The 18835-nt window shown below is 49.6% G+C and overlaps 1 protein-coding gene across 5 annotated transcripts in view; it reads right to left on the bottom strand.

The window, feature by feature from the left end:
• Window positions 1-5782: 5782 nt before the first annotated feature.
• The window catches only part of COMMD1 (copper metabolism domain containing 1), a 79715-nt gene continuing 66662 nt past the window's right edge, over window positions 5783-18835 (bottom strand). For all 5 annotated transcript variants that reach the window (XR_008748212.1, XR_008748213.1, XM_055811147.1 and 2 more), the window contains one exon: window positions 5783-5922. Coding sequence is in view for 3 of the 5 variants with exons in the window: in XM_055811147.1 (XP_055667122.1) it covers window positions 5815-5922 (108 nt within the window). In the remaining 2 variants the exon portion in view is untranslated. The remainder of the gene's footprint in view (window positions 5923-18835) is intronic.

Raw genomic sequence — 18835 nt, 5'->3', positions numbered from 1 at the left:
GGTTTTACATATTCTCCAGTACTATCTCCTTACAAAAGCTAATGTCTGAGTGCCCGAGTTCCAGTGCAGCTGGCCACTAAGTGAATTAAAATGCAAGCTCCAAGTCACCTGCACTCAGGGGAGATAAGAAACAAGAAAATGTTTTCAGAGAAATATTGCATACCTTCCTGTTGAACAGCACCACATTTCAGGGACCTCCCCTTGGCTGCTGCTTGCTGTGATAATGCTAAGGGCTGCCTGCAAAATGCCCTGGGGCCAAATGGCCCAGGCAGGCTCTCCAGGACCAGCTGCTCCAGCCCCCTCCCTCCAACATGCTTTCAAACCCGTTTTCCTGCAGTTTCTTGCATTTCAAGATCTGGTTGCTACCACCAAAAGGAAGAAAGGCAAGGCATTTCGGGATTTGAGCACAGGGATGATCACCTCCATCACGCCTGGGAGGAAAGCTTCATAGCACCAGCCTCTGCTACCCACAAATTTTGTGCTGGGACAAGCTCAGGTGATATCCCAAAATAATCCTGCCCAAGTGGTACCGCCAGTTCAGAGGTGGATTTGCACCTGGCGAGAGTGCAAGTGTATCCCCCTTGCCACCTTTTCTTGCGAGGTGACACATCATGTCCTCTGGGAACTCCGGTGGCCCTGGGGATCACCCATGGGATTCGTGCTCCTGGGAAAAGGCATTTTTGTTGGTGTATGTGCATCCCTTTTGAGGAGAGGGGGACTCATCTGCAGCTCTGGCAAGGCCTGGCTAGACCTGGGTGACCTGTATGGGTAGAAACAGCTTTATTTTGCTGTTTCTGAGGGGAAGGCATGAATGGTGACAACTGTCTCCCTGCGCTGCCACCTTCACCTCCCAACATGGCGAGGGAAGCCCAGGAGTGCAGTTCTGGCCTCCATGTTGGATTACATGGCACACCGAGCCCTGGTTCCCCAGGATTTGGGAATAATTTCAGAGGTGGATTTTAACAGGCCCAGCTCCAAGGCGGGGAGCCATCATCTATTTTTCCAGTCACAAGCCACATGAAATGTAGCGCATTAAAAAGTCATCAGTGGCTGCCACGAAGGACCACTGTGTTCCCCCTGCCCAGCCGTCACCGTGAGGCACCGCCTTCTTAAAAAGGCTCCCTCTGTCCCTGGCGCTGACTGAGCACCTCTTTATAAATGTTTGGAATAAATGAATAAACTGTTGAAATTCCCCAAAAGGGGAAGGAAACATTTCCACGATCAATGTGTGGCAAGCGTGAGTCTTCAAGTAACACCTCTCAGAGACTTGTGCATCTACAAATTGTCGGTGAATACCTAAATCAGGAAATCGCCTCAGAAAAATGGTAAGCAAATTATTTAATCAATAGATAGAAAAGAACTGGTGTACAGACAAGAAAATTTTTCAAAATATCAACCAATTTATGAAAAAGTGAAAGCACAATAAAATGTGGAGATTATGGACTCCAGCAAAAACCCTCCTGTGAAACACAGTAAAAGCACAAACATTATTTCTGATATTTAGACTTGCAAAAAGGACCTTTAAGAAAGAAAAATAAAGAAGTAAAATAAAATGAGACTAAATAACCTGAACAATGGGAAAGTAAATCAACAACAATGTAAAATAAATATGCCTCATCATCTGCTGCCTTCCATGGCCCAAAGCTTTATGAAATACAGCGTTTTCTTAGCTTGGATTTGGAAAAACATGGTGTGCCTAAACAATTATTTTTTTTTAAATACAGACATGTGTAGAAAAAAATACTCTAAAAATTCAGTGGTTCTGGGAATATGCAGACCAAGGAAAAAAGAAAATTTCACTAAGAGCAATCGTCTTGCCAAGCAGAGAGCGACTGCAGGGCTTGCCAATCGTGTAATGCATCATGGAAGGCAACAGCACTTGCAGATATTTTAGGGAGCACCAGAACATAAACGAGTGGCAACTTGGAGGAATTCCCAGAAAACAAGAAGTGATCACATGAATAAATTGCAGGGCATTTTAGTTGTGCAAAAGGTGACACCTAAGGAAGAACCAGCTGAAAGCTGCAACAACACGTGGCTGGTGCTGGTGAGTGTTTGGTAAGAAGCAGCAGCCTTCACCCAGCACAGTGCACCGTGCCTTCGGCAAGCTGTCACGCAGGAGAGCGCCAGCAAAAGCGAGACCAGAGGAAATTGCTGCTGGCACTGGGTGCTGGCCCCTGATGAGCAGCATCGGCCTGGATGCTCCCTCTTTTGCCTCCATGATGCAGGTCAGACTAAATATCCAGGCTTTGACAGAAGCCACGGCTGCCCCAGCCTGGTGGCACATGGCAGTCCTGCGCACAAGTGGGTTTCGGTTGTTAGTAAAGCAGGAGGGATGGCGATAGGCAGGTTGCAGGCGGATACAGCTGCAGGGGGGGCAGGTATGAAGGGGAGTTTTCTGAGGTTAAGGATATTGCAGCATGGCATGAATTGTGTCCCAGCTCCCTCGCTGGCTGCTTTTGAGGACTGGGCAGGGAAATCTCTCCCAGGTGGGACTCAGGCAGGGGCCTTCCATCAACCCTTCCCCCTGCTGCTTCCCCATCTCCCTCACTTTCCTCCTCTGGCTGTGCTGAGCTGCTCCTGTCCCTGCTGTAGAAGGACAGACTGCCCAGCACGCTCAGCTGGCAGCTCGGGGCACGCTGCCATGTGGCTGCTCCCTGAAGGAAGGAGCAGGAAGAGGAGGAGGAGGTGATGGCCCTGGTGTCACACTGCTGGCATGGCTCAGCACGCAGGCACAGGAGCAGCAGTGGTCTCCAAAACCAAATGAGGCCCCTATGGCCAACAGGGCTGCACTGGGATGCCTGCTCAGATGGGCCCATGCAGGAGGCCAGCATCCACACACAGCCCCACTCGCAGCAGGAGTGCCTGGCCATGCGTTCCAGCTGAGGACAGTTTACATCTAGGCTTTGGGGAAGGAATCTGAAATTCCTCCTGAGGCGCGTAAGCCGCAGCTTTCAATTGCCGACATCACAGAGATATTTAGCGGGACCACTGACAGCAAGTAACATCCACGAATCCCAAGAAAAAGCCATGGGTGCTTGTGTCTTGTGCCCTTCACTCAAGTAAGCAAAGCAGAGCAGCACCAGAGACCTCTTCTCCTCCAAGTTCAGCCAAAAGTGGCCAATAGGTTCAAAACTCTGTAGGGAGGGACAGATGGACGAACACACACATAAACCATCTCAGCAGGAAGGCATGGTCCTGCTCAAGGGGGAAATCTGTTCTCCGTGCCACAGCGGCAGCTGGGGATTACAGCAGTCTGGGGAATCGCAGCATCCTCTTTCCCTGCCCATGTCAAACCTTGCGAAGCAGAAACAATTTTGCTGCTCAGTGACACTCCTGTGCCCTTACCAAGGGCTGGGCAGAGTGTGGTCCTCAAAACACTCAGCTTTTTTTCCCTTGTTTTCCACAGTTTTTACAAAGATCCACCATGAAGAAAACTGGGATCACGAGATATTCAGGGGAGGGAGGGTTAGGAAGAGAGGGAAGCAGCTACCCATAAAAATGAGTGCCTTTTTAACTTCACACCTCTACTAGGAAAGTATCCAATTATTTCTTAAATGACCCCAATGTTTTTTGCCTCAGCCTCCTTGCCTGGTTCGCTGTTTCACATATTTATTATCCTTTGCATGAAATAATACTTCCTGACATCTGTTCCCAGTTTGTTTCTCTTTAATTTCCATTTATAGCACATTTTCCTATCCTCTGACCATGTTAAAATAAAACAATGTTTGACACAGCGCGAGTTACTTAAGATCACAATCCTTCCCTGACCTTGATTTTTGTTTTTAACATGGTCTAAAATGCAGAAAAACTTTTTAATGAGCTTTGATGAAAAAGCAAATGGAAAGCTCAGAGTATCGGCAACCGCTCAGCATTTCACACCCGCGCTGGCAGCTGGTTACCTGGGGACCGGTGTGAGGATTGGTTTGTGGTTACAGTCCAGTTCCACTCTCACAAGTATCAGCTGGAGGCAGATGGGGGAAGCGAGGAGCTGAGGGCTGCACAGTTCCTCTGCAGGACAGAGGGGAGAACCAGGTGGCCATAAGAGACAAGGCAGCAGTGGGACAGGCACGTGAAAGGAAACGTTAATTCCCAGTGCAGTGATACAAACTGGCTTGAGCGATGCCTTCCCTTCTGACCAGGCAGATGGGAAAAGGTGCCCTTCCCTTGCTCTGAACAGATTTTGCAGCCAAGTACAATCTGGCAACTCCACAAGCAATAAATTCACAAGGAGAAGCAATGAGGAATACTTTAGTTATGGCACAAGAACATTTTATGTTGTCATCTCTATCTTGGTACAAGCCCTCAATATAATTTTAGCTCAGGAGGAGGTTGCTTATTGAAGCTAAAATAAAATGGCAAGAATCAATGTAGCCTCCAATCAAATGTGTGTGCACACCTTCCGGCTAAGGAACAAAGCAAAACAGTGGGCTGGTGTCATCTCCACCTGGTCTGTCACCACTTTGTGGACTGTCAGGCAGCTCTCCGGTAGGGACCATCATCCCTCCGAGCCCTCCTGCACTGATAAGCCAGTAAGTGTGGTTATACATCCTGCTGTGGCGAGGCCTGAATGGCCCTGCGCCCCTGAACGGAAACATCTGAAATGAAAATACTTCTGCTCAGTCCTCTTTAGCCGAAGGGCAGCGGCTGCTCTGCAGTTTGGTGTTGTGGAAGGGAGATGTGGATGCCCAGGACAGCCAAGAGCCACGGCAACCTGGGCAGCTCAGATCCTGGTGCCCCGTACATACCTTATCTGCCTCTGGAAGTCTTCCTCACGCAACTATTTCACCAATAGGGCTTCAACCTGCCAGGCTGCCCACTGCATTGTCCTTTTACCCAAATTCCAAGCTGAATGTGCAAACACCAGAACCCTGGGTTTAACCTGGGATTTTCTGAGGTCAAAACAAACATCACAACAAACAGGACTAAGAGCAGCCAAGCTGAACTGTGCTCTGACAAAGCAGTTGCCTCTCCAACACCGTGCAGCTGGGTCCCAGGGCTGTGCTACTACAGCTTGAGAGCCAGACGGCTGATGAGGACGGATGGTCTTCAGGGGGGTGGGTTAGAAGTGGCTTTGAAGGCCCGCCAGCAGGTTGCCAGATGTGGTGCTCAGCACGTGCAGGAGGGCTGCTCCTTCTGGGGAACCAACACCTTCCACTGCCCGCGAGATGCTCCCCTGATCGTCCCCTGGCTCCCCATGGCGTCAGGTAGGTGTGACTGAACGGGGCAGCAAGGCTGGCCACCTCACACCCTGGGGGACCATTTAATCCTCAGCAGCGCAGCGGCTCACCATTACAGAAATGTATGTTTGTCTCTCTGCTCCCTGAACTCACTGCACTTCATCTGCTCGCCCGGGCTTTACGCTCTAAGCAGGCAGAGTTCACGCGGGTGGATTTGTCCTACATAGCCCATGGTTTGGAATGATAAACATGAGTTCCCCGCAGTCTGCCTGTTTCTTCTGCACATTTCTCCCTTGCCACAACTGGCCAATTAACCTTTGCTGTTCATCCAGCCCAGCATTGACAGCATCTGGAAGACCCACAGATTGACTGAGGGGGAAAGAGAAGAGCTACGCGCTGCTCAAAGGCCTGTTTACACAAAGCTTTATGCGACCAACGCTGCCGCCGCCTTGGAGAACAGGTCGGGGGGGGGGGATGAGAAGCTTCACAGTACGACAGCCCACGCTTGGTTGTGAACGCACTGTGCACTTATAATCAGGATTTAACAATCATTACCTACTTTATATGCAGAATCAGGAATTATGAAAAAGTACCGAGGGTCATTTGTTTTCTGAGTTGCAATCTCTTTATTTGGTTAAGTGGTCTGAGTCAACAAAGTCATGCTCTCCTCTATTTCCGACAGTTTCTTCAGCATCTGGCTCACCTTGGCCTCATCAAACTCCAGACAGAGAAACTCCGATTCCTACAAAACAAAATTGAAAGAACAATAGTTGAGAAAGATTATGTTTTTTCAGGCATACAAGGAAGACAAGAAGATAGCAAGTTCTGGTTTCCTGACAAGTTGTGTCTCCTTTTTTTCCTGGTACCACTTAAATAACCTCAGTAGACCCAGGGGTTGGCTACACACCTACCGAGCGAGAGCACACGTGCTGGCAGGCCAGCCAGCAGCTGCCAAAGGGGACGTAGGAAGGCTGAGCTCTGCCCGCCCTTCCCTTCAATGCAGGCATCAGTCTGCGTCTATCCTTAGCTGCAGACTTTTGCAAAACTTGTAGAAATGTAATTATATCTGGGACTTCCACCTTTCTTTCCAGTCTGGTGATCCCCACAGCTGTCACTGCAGATGCTGGGAACTGCAAAGCAGCTGGAGCCACCATACAGAGCTCATCACACAGGAAAAACAGATTTTATACAGGAGAAAAGAAGAACCCAAACCAGAGTCTTGTACAGGACATTCCAGTCTGGAAATTCGGGACAGTTTTACATCCTCTTACGCATGGGCTCTAGTGTCAATATAAACTTAGAATCCAGTTAAGAAGCAGCACTGATTTGCTCTGAAAAGTCCTGTCACATCTTAAAAAGTAATTATTCTCTGACAAAAATGGATATTGGGATATAGTAAAAGAATCTTGTCAAAGGTACAGAAAATAAAACATACACATAAAAAATAAATATATGTGTATATATATATATTAAAAAAAATTAAATTTCAAATTATATGGAACTCATTAATGAACACCAATGTGAAAAAGCCTCCTGAGATCTCCAGTCCATTAGGATTACCTACTGGTATGCCTATAGGTACAAAGTGTTTCCTATAGTGAGCCTGGCAGAAGAAATGGTCGAGATTGCCAGGAGTATGACTGTGTACTAAATAAAGGTCATTCAGGTGAAGCACCATCAGCGACAGAGAAACAAGTGGGAAGTATTTGAAGATGAAAGTGCAGCCGGTGTGGAGGGAGGTTTCCTTATGAGACACTGGAATAGTCTGAGCCATCAGAATCACTGTATAGCCACCGAATTTCTGTACATAATACACACCCTGTGGTGCACAAGGGCATCTCCAGGTCTCATCTGTTTTCCACCAGACTAAAATTTCTATCATTATTTCAGAGTATGTTTTTTCTATACAGTTAGCATCTACCCAAAACACCGCAACTTCATCCTTCACATTTATAGAATTAATAGTTAATACACAAGGATAAAATCATCGGACAAATTAAAGCCATCAACTTTTACTAACTGCATTTTAGGATTGTGCCGAGTTTTTTTTTTTTTCCCCAGGCATCAGGAACAGTTTTACCTTTTACCCTCTCTTGTTCTCCCAAGGATTCATGGATTGTTTCATTTTTTGTAAGAAACAAACCAGCAAGTGAGATACAAACCAAAATGTTGAAGAAGCAGCAAGTGGGTCATTTTGTGTGCAACAAAAGGTACTGCTAGAACAATAAGCGGGAAGAGACGAGGTGCCAGAAGCCAGTGATCAGGCAGCCAAGCATGTGCAAGTGCACGAAACGTTGTGCCAGGGTTTCTGCCCGGACATCAGTCACACACAGAACAAGGCAGAAATGGAAACCATGATGTAAACCTTAGAACTTGAAACTTTCTAAGAAGGAAGAGGTCATACAACAGCAGCAGCGTGCCCTTTAGGGTTTTTTGTCCTCAAATATGGCTGCCTCTCCCCGAATGCTGGTACTCAGGTGCTGGTAAGTCACCACAGCTACACTGGATGAGTCAGTCTTCGCAAAATGTTTATCATCTTATCTGCTAATGACCCTTTCAGCCAGCAGAGCAAGATGCAGAGATCCATTTATGTATTTAGTATGCAGCTGCTTCTGATTACAAAAGGTTTTGTAGAAACAGAGCTGTGATTGAATGAGGTATCAATAAAGTTCAGTAATAGTCACGTAACTGAATATATTCCCTGGAGAATATACAGATGACTATTAGGAAAGGCCTTTGCCTGAGCAAGCAATTATGCTCATGAACAGCATCCTACTGGAAACTGTTACCGTAAGGCTGTGGCTTGTTTTTTTTTAAACTAATCGTTCATCTCTACAGTATCACTTAGTACATTCCAAGACACCACAAAAGTAGCATTAAACATTCAGGGTCAGTAACAACACAGATACGAAATCTGGGACTTGGAAGCAAGGGCTCTCACACCATTTTTCCTGTCCTTGACAACAGTTATTGCCGCACCCTATGGCAGGTACCTTGTATAAAATATCTCTGCAAGCACAATTACAGCAAAGCATAATTACAGCCGGTCACTGTGCAGAAAGACAATGTTTGGTGAGGAATTTGATTGCTTAACTCCATTTGGCAATGGGCTTTCCTGTATTGTCCTGTCCTGGCGAGTGCACTGGGAAAAACTGAGGTTGCACCTGCCTGAAGAAGGTGTGTTTGTAGGAGAGTGCGTAAGAAAGCCTGAATGAAACCCTGAAAAAACTCTCTACACATTCCTTGGTGAGGTAGCACTGGAAAAGTCAAATCTCAAGCAACCCGCTAGTTAACCCCCAGGCTCTGTGACGCATCGTGCTGAAACCAGGAGGCAGACCCTTGCTGCAGCAAACCATTCTCCAGCGCCATGAGCAGCGCCGGGCAGCGCCAGCCCCATCAGTGCAAGTGCTGCAAATCCGGACTGCAGGGCCAACACCCCTTCGGCTCCCCCAGCCACCTCTCCCCAGCTTTAGCATCCTTGTTTTCCCGGACCTGACCAGACATCGTTCTGAGCTCGCTTTCACAGAAAAGCTACTGTAGAATCCAAAGCTCTTCTCACCAACCCCAAGTCATCCCAGTATCTGTAACACATTACAAATCTCGTTTCACAGACAACATCTGGAAACAGCTCTTAACTCTGTAATCTCACCTCTCTTTCCTCAACACGTGTGCCATGGCCACAGGCTGACAGCCCACCTAGGAGAAGAGTGGCCGTGCCACGTTTCGCAGCCCTGGTCACAGTCCTCGACAGGATGAACTCCAAGGCCAAACTCCCGTTGCCATCCCAGGCTTCCCAGGCGCAGCTGTGCACCCCAAGTCAGGCAAGCCATCGCCAGCCCTCCCCCACGCAGAGTGCCCCTGCAACCCTTAACATCTGGAAACCTGATTTTATAGCGTAATCACACAGCGACCGCGAGCGGGCAGGTGAAGGCTGAAGCTCCCAGCTCTGGTGAAGAAGATGTTTTTGCACCAGCCCAAGGCATAAGGAGGACTTTTTTTTTTTCCCCTCTCCAGGTTTTTTTCAGTTAAAAGGGATGTAAATTGAGCAAAAGGATACTCTTGGATTACTTGGATTGTACAAGTGTAAGTGTGCTCGTAAAGCACACTTTTACCTGTAAAGCAGCTCAAACTTTCCTGTGTGGGTTGAGCAGTCATTACACTCTCATGTGGACCAACCTAAAACATGACCAAGAGGGCTGCAAATCAGGCCACTCAGAACGGGGCTTTAGTTTTACTTAATGCTTTGTTAGTTTACATCCTCCAGGAAAAAAGGAAGAAGAAATAAGATGGAGCTGCGAAATTCAAAACTCCCCACTGCTCCCCTACGGTGTCCTCCAGGAGCAAGGCAAATCTGGTATCTCTGCTGCTCCTCAGCCAGAAACAAATATCCCTTCTGATACTTCCTAGTGTTAAAACAATATTTAGCCCATATTGATCTCTTGTAGTTAAGCAAAAGCAAGACGGAACGAGCCGTTCATTGCCTCGAAGTCACGCAGCATGGCACGCTTGCCAGCCCGACTGAAACCTGCACTTCAGCCGAGCCCTTCAGGGAGATGGACACGGCCACGGCCTTTGCAAAAAAGCGTGTGCATGTGCCCGAGGGGGGGCTCAGAGCATGTCTGCCTGCGATGCCAGCAGGTGCACATCACCGGCGGGTCGGAGAGCCAAGCTCCCTGCTCGCTGCTCGCGGAAAGGTGTGGGAATGGATGTCCATTTCCTGCTGCCGTCTTGGTTCCCCCCCCCACGCTTTCCCACCCCTCCTCCCACATCCCTCCTGAGCCTGGGCTATAAAAAGGAGCTGCAAAACAAACATCCAAGAAACGCAAACTCCCCCCAGCCTTGAATCAGGTCTTCTAGGTTTTTTTTTCTTTTTCAGTAACAACATAGCACTGCAAAATATTTATATAGGAGGCTAAGAGAAGCACAACTTTATCTCAGTAACTACACTTAAAAAACTATGTATTTTTAGAAAACCAATCCTCACACATTCAAAACTAAAAAAAAAATGCAATTGTTCTCTATTGCGTCAGTTTGACCAGCTAGTTAAAATAGTTTCCAGCATCTCTGATACATCTGTACTGCAAAAAGAAAAATAACCCCCTCTGAATGCACATATCGTTTTATTCACATTCATTTCCACTTGCTTTGCAGACCTCCTGCAGTTCTCAGCATTCTGGGAACTTGGTCACTGCCAGGGCTGCCCTGTAAGCTGGGGGTAAATTTGCTTTGGATCATGACAGGTCTTGGCTAAGGCTCATTCCAGGGGCTGGGGTGGTGGCTTGGGGCATGTCCCAACACAAAAGTGAGGAATTCAGCTTTGTTAGCAAACTGAGACGAGGTAGAGGCTGGTAGGGCTGCAGGCAGCAGGGTGTCGTGCCTCGCGCTCGCTGGCCCAAGGACGGTGAAGGTTGCTACGTGCAAATATTTGCCTACCCAGGTGGAAACACCCTGGACAAATCGGTGCGGAGAACCCCCTGCCAAGGGGCAGGAAACAACAATCGCTCAGGAACTGCACAAAGACACCGAAGCGCTGACGAGGGCCGTAACAACCCCCAGCCCAGACGGGTTCAAGGAGCCGGGGGCTTTCCTCCCGCACATCAGAGGTGCTGCCCAGCTGGGAGCTGGCTGGCTACCTGGGGAGCAGCTCCCGCGGCTCGGCAGAGCCGGCTGCACCTCCACACAGGCAGCCTCAGCCGCGTTCAAGGAACTGAGACCCGGAGACGTGCAGGGTTTGCACAGTTAGATACTATTTCATATTAAAAGCAGTCGCTTTTTAAAACTCTGCGCCCAGAGAACACAGATGGTGCTGTGCGCCCATCCTCAGCCCCGTGGATTTCAGACGTGCCCGCAGGGAGTGCAGGGTCCATGGCCATGGGAACAAGCCTGCTCACAGCTCCTTGAACTGGGGTCCTCGACACCACGGGGCTGTGGGTGCCACTACCGAGAGGGGCCCGCGGGAGGAGAACCGCTTCGGGCCTGCGGCAGTGGAAGGGCAGAGATGCTGTGAACCGGGACCCACAGACTGTGTCCTGAGGGACTGGGAGGGAAGAAGAAACCCCAGTGACGCCCCATGATGGGTGGCCACCAGCCAACGCACCCGGCCCACGTGCACAGAAGCCTTCTCAACCTGATGTGATAGAGATCACTAACGTTATGATAAGATCATTAACGGCTCTTTGTAAAGGAATTGTTGTATCTCGAATTACCAGGAAAGCAAACTCTGTAGACAGTGAAAAAGCATCAGCCTCTGTGCGCAAACACCGCCAGCCCCACAGGCAGGTAGGGGCACAGACTCCTGCACCCCTGGCAGCTTCCCGCAGCGACCGGGGTGTCGTGGGCTTTTACGTCTTACCTTTTTGGTACAGGCACCACAGTCATTTGCTCCGCAGAGCTTGGGATTCAAAGTCATTTCATTGCTTTGGAAGATATTTCATTCTCCTGGCTTAGGTTCTGCCTCAGATTAGCGTGATTTAAAGGTTTACGTGCCCCTTGCGTAAGTAAAAACCAAACCTGTAATGTCACCAGAAACTCAGCCTGCCTTCAGCCACCCTGGTGCCTGTCATTGTGATTAAGAACTCACATTCATCTTCAGCCTTCCCTGTTTTTTTGGTCAACTAAGCCATTAAGTGATTTTGGAAAGGACTAGCTGATAAAAACACTTCTACACCTGCAGTTACGCATCTGCTCGCTAGCAAGGAAACCTTGTTATCCTTACAGACTTTTTTTTGATACTGCAGTAAGCAAAGAGGGTTTCTTCTTAGAAAGAATTGTGGAAGTCAGAATTTCAATAAAAGTTATTAACAAAAGTAGCAGACTTCAGAAGTGTTGCCTTTTTTTTGGGGGGGGGGGGGGGGGCTGAAGCCCAACCATTCAGCAATATGTGATTACAATAAAAAGGAACTTATTTCTCCACTTCTTAGCCAGATGTGTGAAAGGGATAGCTTAACGTTTCCTACAGAAACGAACTGTGCTGATTTTTAACAGCTTCTGCATTCCTCATGGCTAAGCAATAAACTACAAGTTTTTTTTACTACTTCACGTCACTTTTCCTTCCAGATCACCAAATATTCTGCAGCCAAGCAAATCTCCTACACCTCCTTTGTTCAGCAGGAAAACCACCAAGTGTATATTACGTAAGTAATTGAGTGCATCACTGGCAAGTAAGGACTGGGGAGTCACGATGTCAAACCTCGCAGCATTTCATGTTAGCTTGGACAGGGAAACCTGCAGGGAATGCCTGCGGCACGGCGTGACACTACCACGATATGCACAGGATTTTCTGCCTGCGCAGCTGCCCGGTGTCCTGTGCAGCCGAGGTGGGGGGCCAGCGCTCTTGGATCGCGCCGATCCGCGGGGGGGACGTGTGGTGGCTCGGGGGAGCCCAGCAGGAGCCCAGGCGGCCACGCCAGCTGCCCGTGAGCCCCCCGGCACCTTCCTGCTGCCAGGCTGGGCACCAGGCACCTGGCTCAGGCGGGCTTACCCTCTGCAGCAGGAAAAAGTGCTGGAACACACAGGAGGAGAACCTGCCTTTGGTTTTTGGGTGTACTTGTAAGTCTGAATAATATACATCCTGCACTGAGGAGACACACAAGGACAGACAAAGCCGCATGTACTACCAGCTAAGCCGTCATCTTTCCAACAGAATTAGCCCTGTAAACACTGCCCTCAGAAACACCTCCGACTTACTCTGAGCACACTGAAGAAACCGCGGGCTTTGCTGACATCAAAGCGGCAGGGTTGGGGTAAATCAGTGATGCACTAACACGACGTCTAACTCACAACGCACCACACAACCAAACTAGGCTGCAAACAGAAAAGCCGACGGGGGGCAAATAAAACAGTCCCGAGAGCGGCTGGGCGGGTGAGGTACGAGGAGCGGGACAGCAGGGCACGGCGTGGGGCAGCTGGTGTGGGGCAGCAGGGCACGGCATGGGGCAGCGGGGCAGCAGGGCACGGCGTGGGGCAGCAGGGCACAGCGTGGGGCAGCAGGGCACAGCGTGGGGCAGCGGGGCACGGTGTGGGGCAGCGGGGCACAGCGTGGGGCAGCAGGGCACAGCGTGGGGCAGCGGGGGCAGCAGGGCACGGCGTGGGGCAGCGGGGCATGGCGTGGGGCAGCAGGGCACGGTGTGGGGCAGCGGGGCACGGCGTGGGGCAGCAGGGCACGGCGTGGGGCAGTGGGGCAGCGGGGCACGGCGTGGGGCAGCAGGGCATGGCGTGGGGTAGCGGGGCACGGCGTGGGGCAGCAGGGCACGGTGTGGGGCAGCAGGGCACGGCGTGGGGCAGCGGGGCAGCAGGGCACGGCGTGGGGCAGCGGGGCATGGCGTGGGGTAGCGGGGCACGGCGTGGGGCAGCAGGGCACGGTGTGGGGCAGTGGGGCAGCAGGGCACGGCGTGGGGCAGCAGGGCACGGCGTGGGGCAGCGGGGGCAGCAGGGCACGGCGTGGGGCAGCGGGGCATGGCGTGGGGCAGCAGGGCACAGCGTGGGGCAGCAGGGCACGGCGTGGGGCAGCGGGGCAGCGGGGCATGGCGTGGGGCAGCAGGGCACAGCGTGGGGCAGCAGGGCACGGCGTGGGGCAGCGGGGCAGCAGGGCATGGCGTGGGGCAGCGGGGCATGGCGTGGGGCAGCGGGGCATGGCGTGGGGCAGCAGGGCACGGTGTGGGGCAGTGGGGCAGCAGGGCACGGCGTGGGGCAGCGGGGCATGGCGTGGGGCAGCGGGGCACGGCGTGGGGCAGCGGGGCACAGGCCATGGTGTGGGCAGCACCGCACAGGGCCGCGGGTGCCACCGCAGACACGCGTGGGAATTCACGGCGCACTCATCTCCAGCAACACCCACAACCAGAAACAAATGTTCCTTTTTTTCCAAGGCATTAATTAAACATAAAAGGCAAAACACTGATTTCAGAGTAAAGCCACAGCCTATCATCATTTTTTTCGCACTCTCGCAAGCGAGTATTGCGACTTTATCTGGGGTAAAAGGAAACGTACACACGGGCTGCGACACAACCTGCCTCAGCAGCGTGAGTTCAGGTTACCAAAACGTGGTCTGGTTTACCTGAAAATCTCAGCTCTCCCACTTCCTCCAGTTTGCCAATTCCATTTAAACACTATTTTAGTAAAACACCTGCAGGGCCTACCCTGTAAATAACACCCTGGGTCACAGCGGAACAGCATTTCAACAGGAAAATCAGTAACAGCCGAGCCCCTCAGCAGCTCCCGCGCCACACCTTGCCACCCGGACGGCAGCACCGACACTGCCCCGCTCTGCTCCCCTCCCTGCCTGCTCAGCACCAGAGGTTTTGCCTGTGCCCGTGTGATCCAGCTGCCCATCCTCACAACCAAGAACTGCCCATTCTTGGTTACCCCTGTTCTTATTTCTTAGTCACGAAAAAGATAATAATCGTAGCTGAAGAGAAAGTGCCTGGAAGGAGCCAGTGAGGAAAGGCAGAGCGGTGGCGAAGGGGTAGCACAGACCTGATGGCAATAACTGCACCCCTGAGCTCTGCAGGTGAAAAAAACACAAACCAGTCAAAATCCTTTAGACCTTTTTTCACGCAGCACTCAACCAGGGCTGGCTGGCTGGCTTTTATGTCGATAGATTTAAAGGACAAGGTGGCTTCAGTCCCTCCCTGACACATCAGCGCTGCTGGGAGCAGAGGGCACAGCGGCGGCTCTAAAGCAGCGCCAGTGAGCTGTCTGCGGAGCCCACTGGCTCCAGCGTTAAAAGGAAGCTGGCAAACAGCCCCAGTCACGCCAGCGACCTGGCCACTGCCGAAGGTATTAATAGCATCCTCCACATTAGTGTTATTTCTCTAACACAGACAGAAACATTAAGATACTACCTTCAAGGTTTAGCTGGACCTGCTTAGACGCTTGCAAGATAAAGAAATGCAAATCTGGAAAAAAAAAAAAGGTGGGGGGAAAAAAAAGAGAAAAACGATTCCAAACACTCTCCCTTGTCCCAAAAAAGACAAGAGAAAAGAAATTAAAAAACATCCCAACATAATCCAAAATTCAAGCTGGAAATTGGCTGCTTTTTAAAACAGTGCAAGGATGGGTTTTCCTCGGAAAAGGAACATCTGAAAAGCCGTTTTTGCAATGATGCTGCTAAGCGCTAGCGCAGAAGCCTCCCTTCACTGCAGACTACTCTTAACTTACTCGTTACTGTGGGACTTTGCTATCGTGTTTGATGGCACAAAAAACATAAACCCTGATAAACAAACCCTGATAAACTCACCTCTGCATTATCATTACTATTACCTGCTTCCAAACCTTCCTTCGGCGGGCCGCTCGCTGGCACCCGGCGCACCGTTCGGACGTGGCCCCCCAAAGCTGCCTGGCTGCGAGCTACCACCCGTGGCCCTACGCGCAGTGCTGCCCCACAGCCCTCGCCCTGCAAACAGCTGCGGCACCTGATGCTGGAATGGCAAAATACACAACGAGCTACACTTGATCTCCTTGGAGACCCTCGGGGTGGAAGATCCCTCCCAGCCCTGAGCACTCCCGGGTTCCCTAAGGTTGCTTCTCCAAGGAGCAGTGGCTCACGCCATTTCACGCATCACGGATGCGGGAAGAGTGAGACAGAAACAACCCCCCTAATTCATGCTTCAAAAAAAAAAAAAAAAGTATAAGTTACCATGACAATGTTCTCAAAGTAGGAAAAGATGACCCAAAAAGAAGAAAAATACTGGATTTGAGCTTAATTTTTTCTTATTCAAAATTCAGAGTAATACCACATTGAACCGGGTGATTCATGCAAAGTGGAAATATTTTCTGTCAGGCGTTTATGAGCACGATTTATTTTTGCTGCTTAGATTCTCAGATTGGGAATGCCTGATAAGTGGTAGAAAGAAGAAAACCAAACCCTGGGCTGCCACAAACCAACGCAGGGCAATAAAAGTATGAGATGCTGCATCAAATCTTCTATCGCACTGCATCACTCGTGGTCCCCACTGCAAACTTCAGGAGTTATTTTTAGATTCATTAATATTCTGCAAGATGCACTGGGCCATAAGATGATGACAGCAAAGTCTAGGTAATTCCAGAAAAATTGGAATGGCTGGCAATCCATTGATTTCATAGGACCACATTTCTGGCAATACTAAACTCATTAATTTTAGTTCCTTTCAGAGCTACTTTTGCAGCAAACCTATAATCATGGCCTTCAAAAACGCAAAGGTAAAGTGCAATTCATTTCCATAATACTGTATAAAATAAAGTACAAATATTTGTAACTGAAAGTGCCTTCTAATTCTTCTCCATTATTTTGGTATTACATGAAGCAAGAATCTCTTAAGCAAATGAATATTACATCCCCACAGAAAAAAAAAAAAAGTTAACCTGCTTGCAGATTTTTTAATACATTTAATGTAACATCAAGCCTGTAATATCACTGATTAAACAGATAAAGGATTGCAGAAATTGGAGTAATTCCAGGAGCATAAGACTAGGTCTCTGATACTGCACAGCAAATACAATGTCATTGCTTTTATGTTACCAAGCTACTGAAAATATCTAACTAGTATTTTATATTTTATGGGAAAAATGAGTATTTAGGGATGCAGAGATGCACATGCTTTAGCCTGCTGGTCTTTGGGAAGCACAGGTTTCTTTTCAGAAAGTGTTACAGGAAAAAATCCAAACCATATTTTAATCAGTATAACTAATCAGAAGGAAGCATACACTATAGATCTTACATGTTTCACACCAAAGAATTAACAAGAATAATGTAGAATAAAGAATTAACAAGAAAAAAAGATAGCTTAATACTTTCGTGCAAGCTTCATATACTACATATGGCTACGCTGTTTTCAAACTGGTGATGTTAATTGGTGTTGGTTTCACAAAATCACGGAATGGTTTGGGTCGGAAGGGACCCCAAAGACCCCCCAGTTCCAGCCCCCTGCCACGAGCAGGGTCACCTCCCCCCAGCCCAGGCTGCTCCCAGCCCCGTCCAGCCTGGCCTTGGCCACTGCCAGGGATGGGGCACCCTCAGCTGCGCTGGGCAGCCTGGGCCAGCGCCTCCCACCCTCACAAGCCTTCTGTAAGCTTTACGACTTCCTCTCTTTTTATTTTTTATTTTTAAATCACTTTGATTTGTACCCGTTTCCTTTTTTTGACCTGCTTTAGCCTTACGTATTCCCCATAAATGCCCAGAGGGCAGCGTCCTGCCCTGTACACTCCCCCTACACCACTCTGTATTACAAGGGTTACATATCCATGCCTCCACTTAAAAATATTGTACCACAATGCATAAATACCGAGGCTGACAATGCATAAACGGTGGGCACCTAGCACGGGTAATTACCCTGCGTTGTGATTAGTGATCTCCTATTTCGTTTCACTACAGAAAGAGGCTCAGCCATAACCGCTGCGTCCCAGGCGCTGCTAGGACACTGCTCAGTCGTTACGGACACCGCTCAGCCCAAACCCTCGCCTGCTTTGGAGGAAACACCAGGAATGTCTCTCCTACAAGGGAAAAACACCCTGGGTTTTTTGTTTAAAAAAAAAATACCCTGGGTTCTGAGCCACTTCATATGGCGACTTGCCATAGCCCAAAAGGGAAGGCAATAAAAGCCACAGTTCTGCCGGTACCAGCACAATTCAGAAAAAAAGACCTGTTTACGTTGACGAAATGCAAACTTCATTCTCATTTATGGGAGACTCTGCCAGATTGTACCTGTAACTTTTAACGTGGGCTTATCTGATTGATTGGCACTTGCTAAGCGTGCTCACCTGGTTCCTCCAGCACACTTTTACGACATCTGCAAGAGCTGAGACTCCAGTTACCCCATCGAAGCCTTGCCAAACCTGCCGCGGTCACTGGCCACCACGGGAGGTTAAGGGAACGGGAAACCCTTTATAGCTCTCCCTTGCTGCAGAGCCGTGTATGTTTAAATGTATACAATATACATAGTATTTTGGTCTCCTGTCTGTTCACAGTTCAAGTCACTAATCATAAAACTGTGAATTTGTTAGGGAATTCCCAGTGATTTCTCCAGCCCCATAGTCAACCAGCTTCATAAATGGGGAGCGACTGAAATGCATTAATAATGATGGATTAAAAGTAGCCTGGTCTGTCCTGCCGAGCCCCACAGGCCAACGCTGAGCACCGATGCTGAGGCTGAGGGCGACCCTCCCCGCGAGGCTGCTCTGGCTCCATTTCAGCACTTGGTAACAGGCAAAGAGATGCAGAACCTGAAGTCCCTCAGATACAGCCACAGTTTGAGACGTCTACCCCATTTTTTTCAGAAACCTGTGGTGTTTTTCAATAGCGCTCCGTACCTTTTCAACAGGGCTCCAACCACCGGTGCTTGTTAGCACAGGGCTCTGCAGATCTGCCCGCATCTCGGGCACCCAGACAGTGGGGAACACCAGGCGCAGCCAGCCTCACGCCAGGGCTCTGCGGGCTGAAACAGGCTGGGAGGTTGCGTTTCACTGTCCTACGTGTCAGGCTGCCTCTTACCTTCTGATGATGCCCAGCGTCCTGCCCTTGGGCAGCCTGTTCGAACCCAGAGCCAGGCACCTACAGCAGTGCCCAGAGCAGCCAGAGGCTGCGTGGGCTGGAACACACCCAGTTCAGGTAAAATCCTCTAGGATTTGAGCTGCTGGACAAATTATCAAGGATGCACAAGTAAGATTTTCAGAGGCTCCTAAAT

Source organism: Falco peregrinus, chromosome 7 (assembly GCF_023634155.1).
Source record: "Falco peregrinus isolate bFalPer1 chromosome 7, bFalPer1.pri, whole genome shotgun sequence".
Classification (NCBI taxonomy): domain Eukaryota; kingdom Metazoa; phylum Chordata; class Aves; order Falconiformes; family Falconidae; genus Falco; species Falco peregrinus.
Note: the sequence above shows the minus strand (reverse complement) of the source record. Positions and strands in the feature narration are given on the sequence as shown.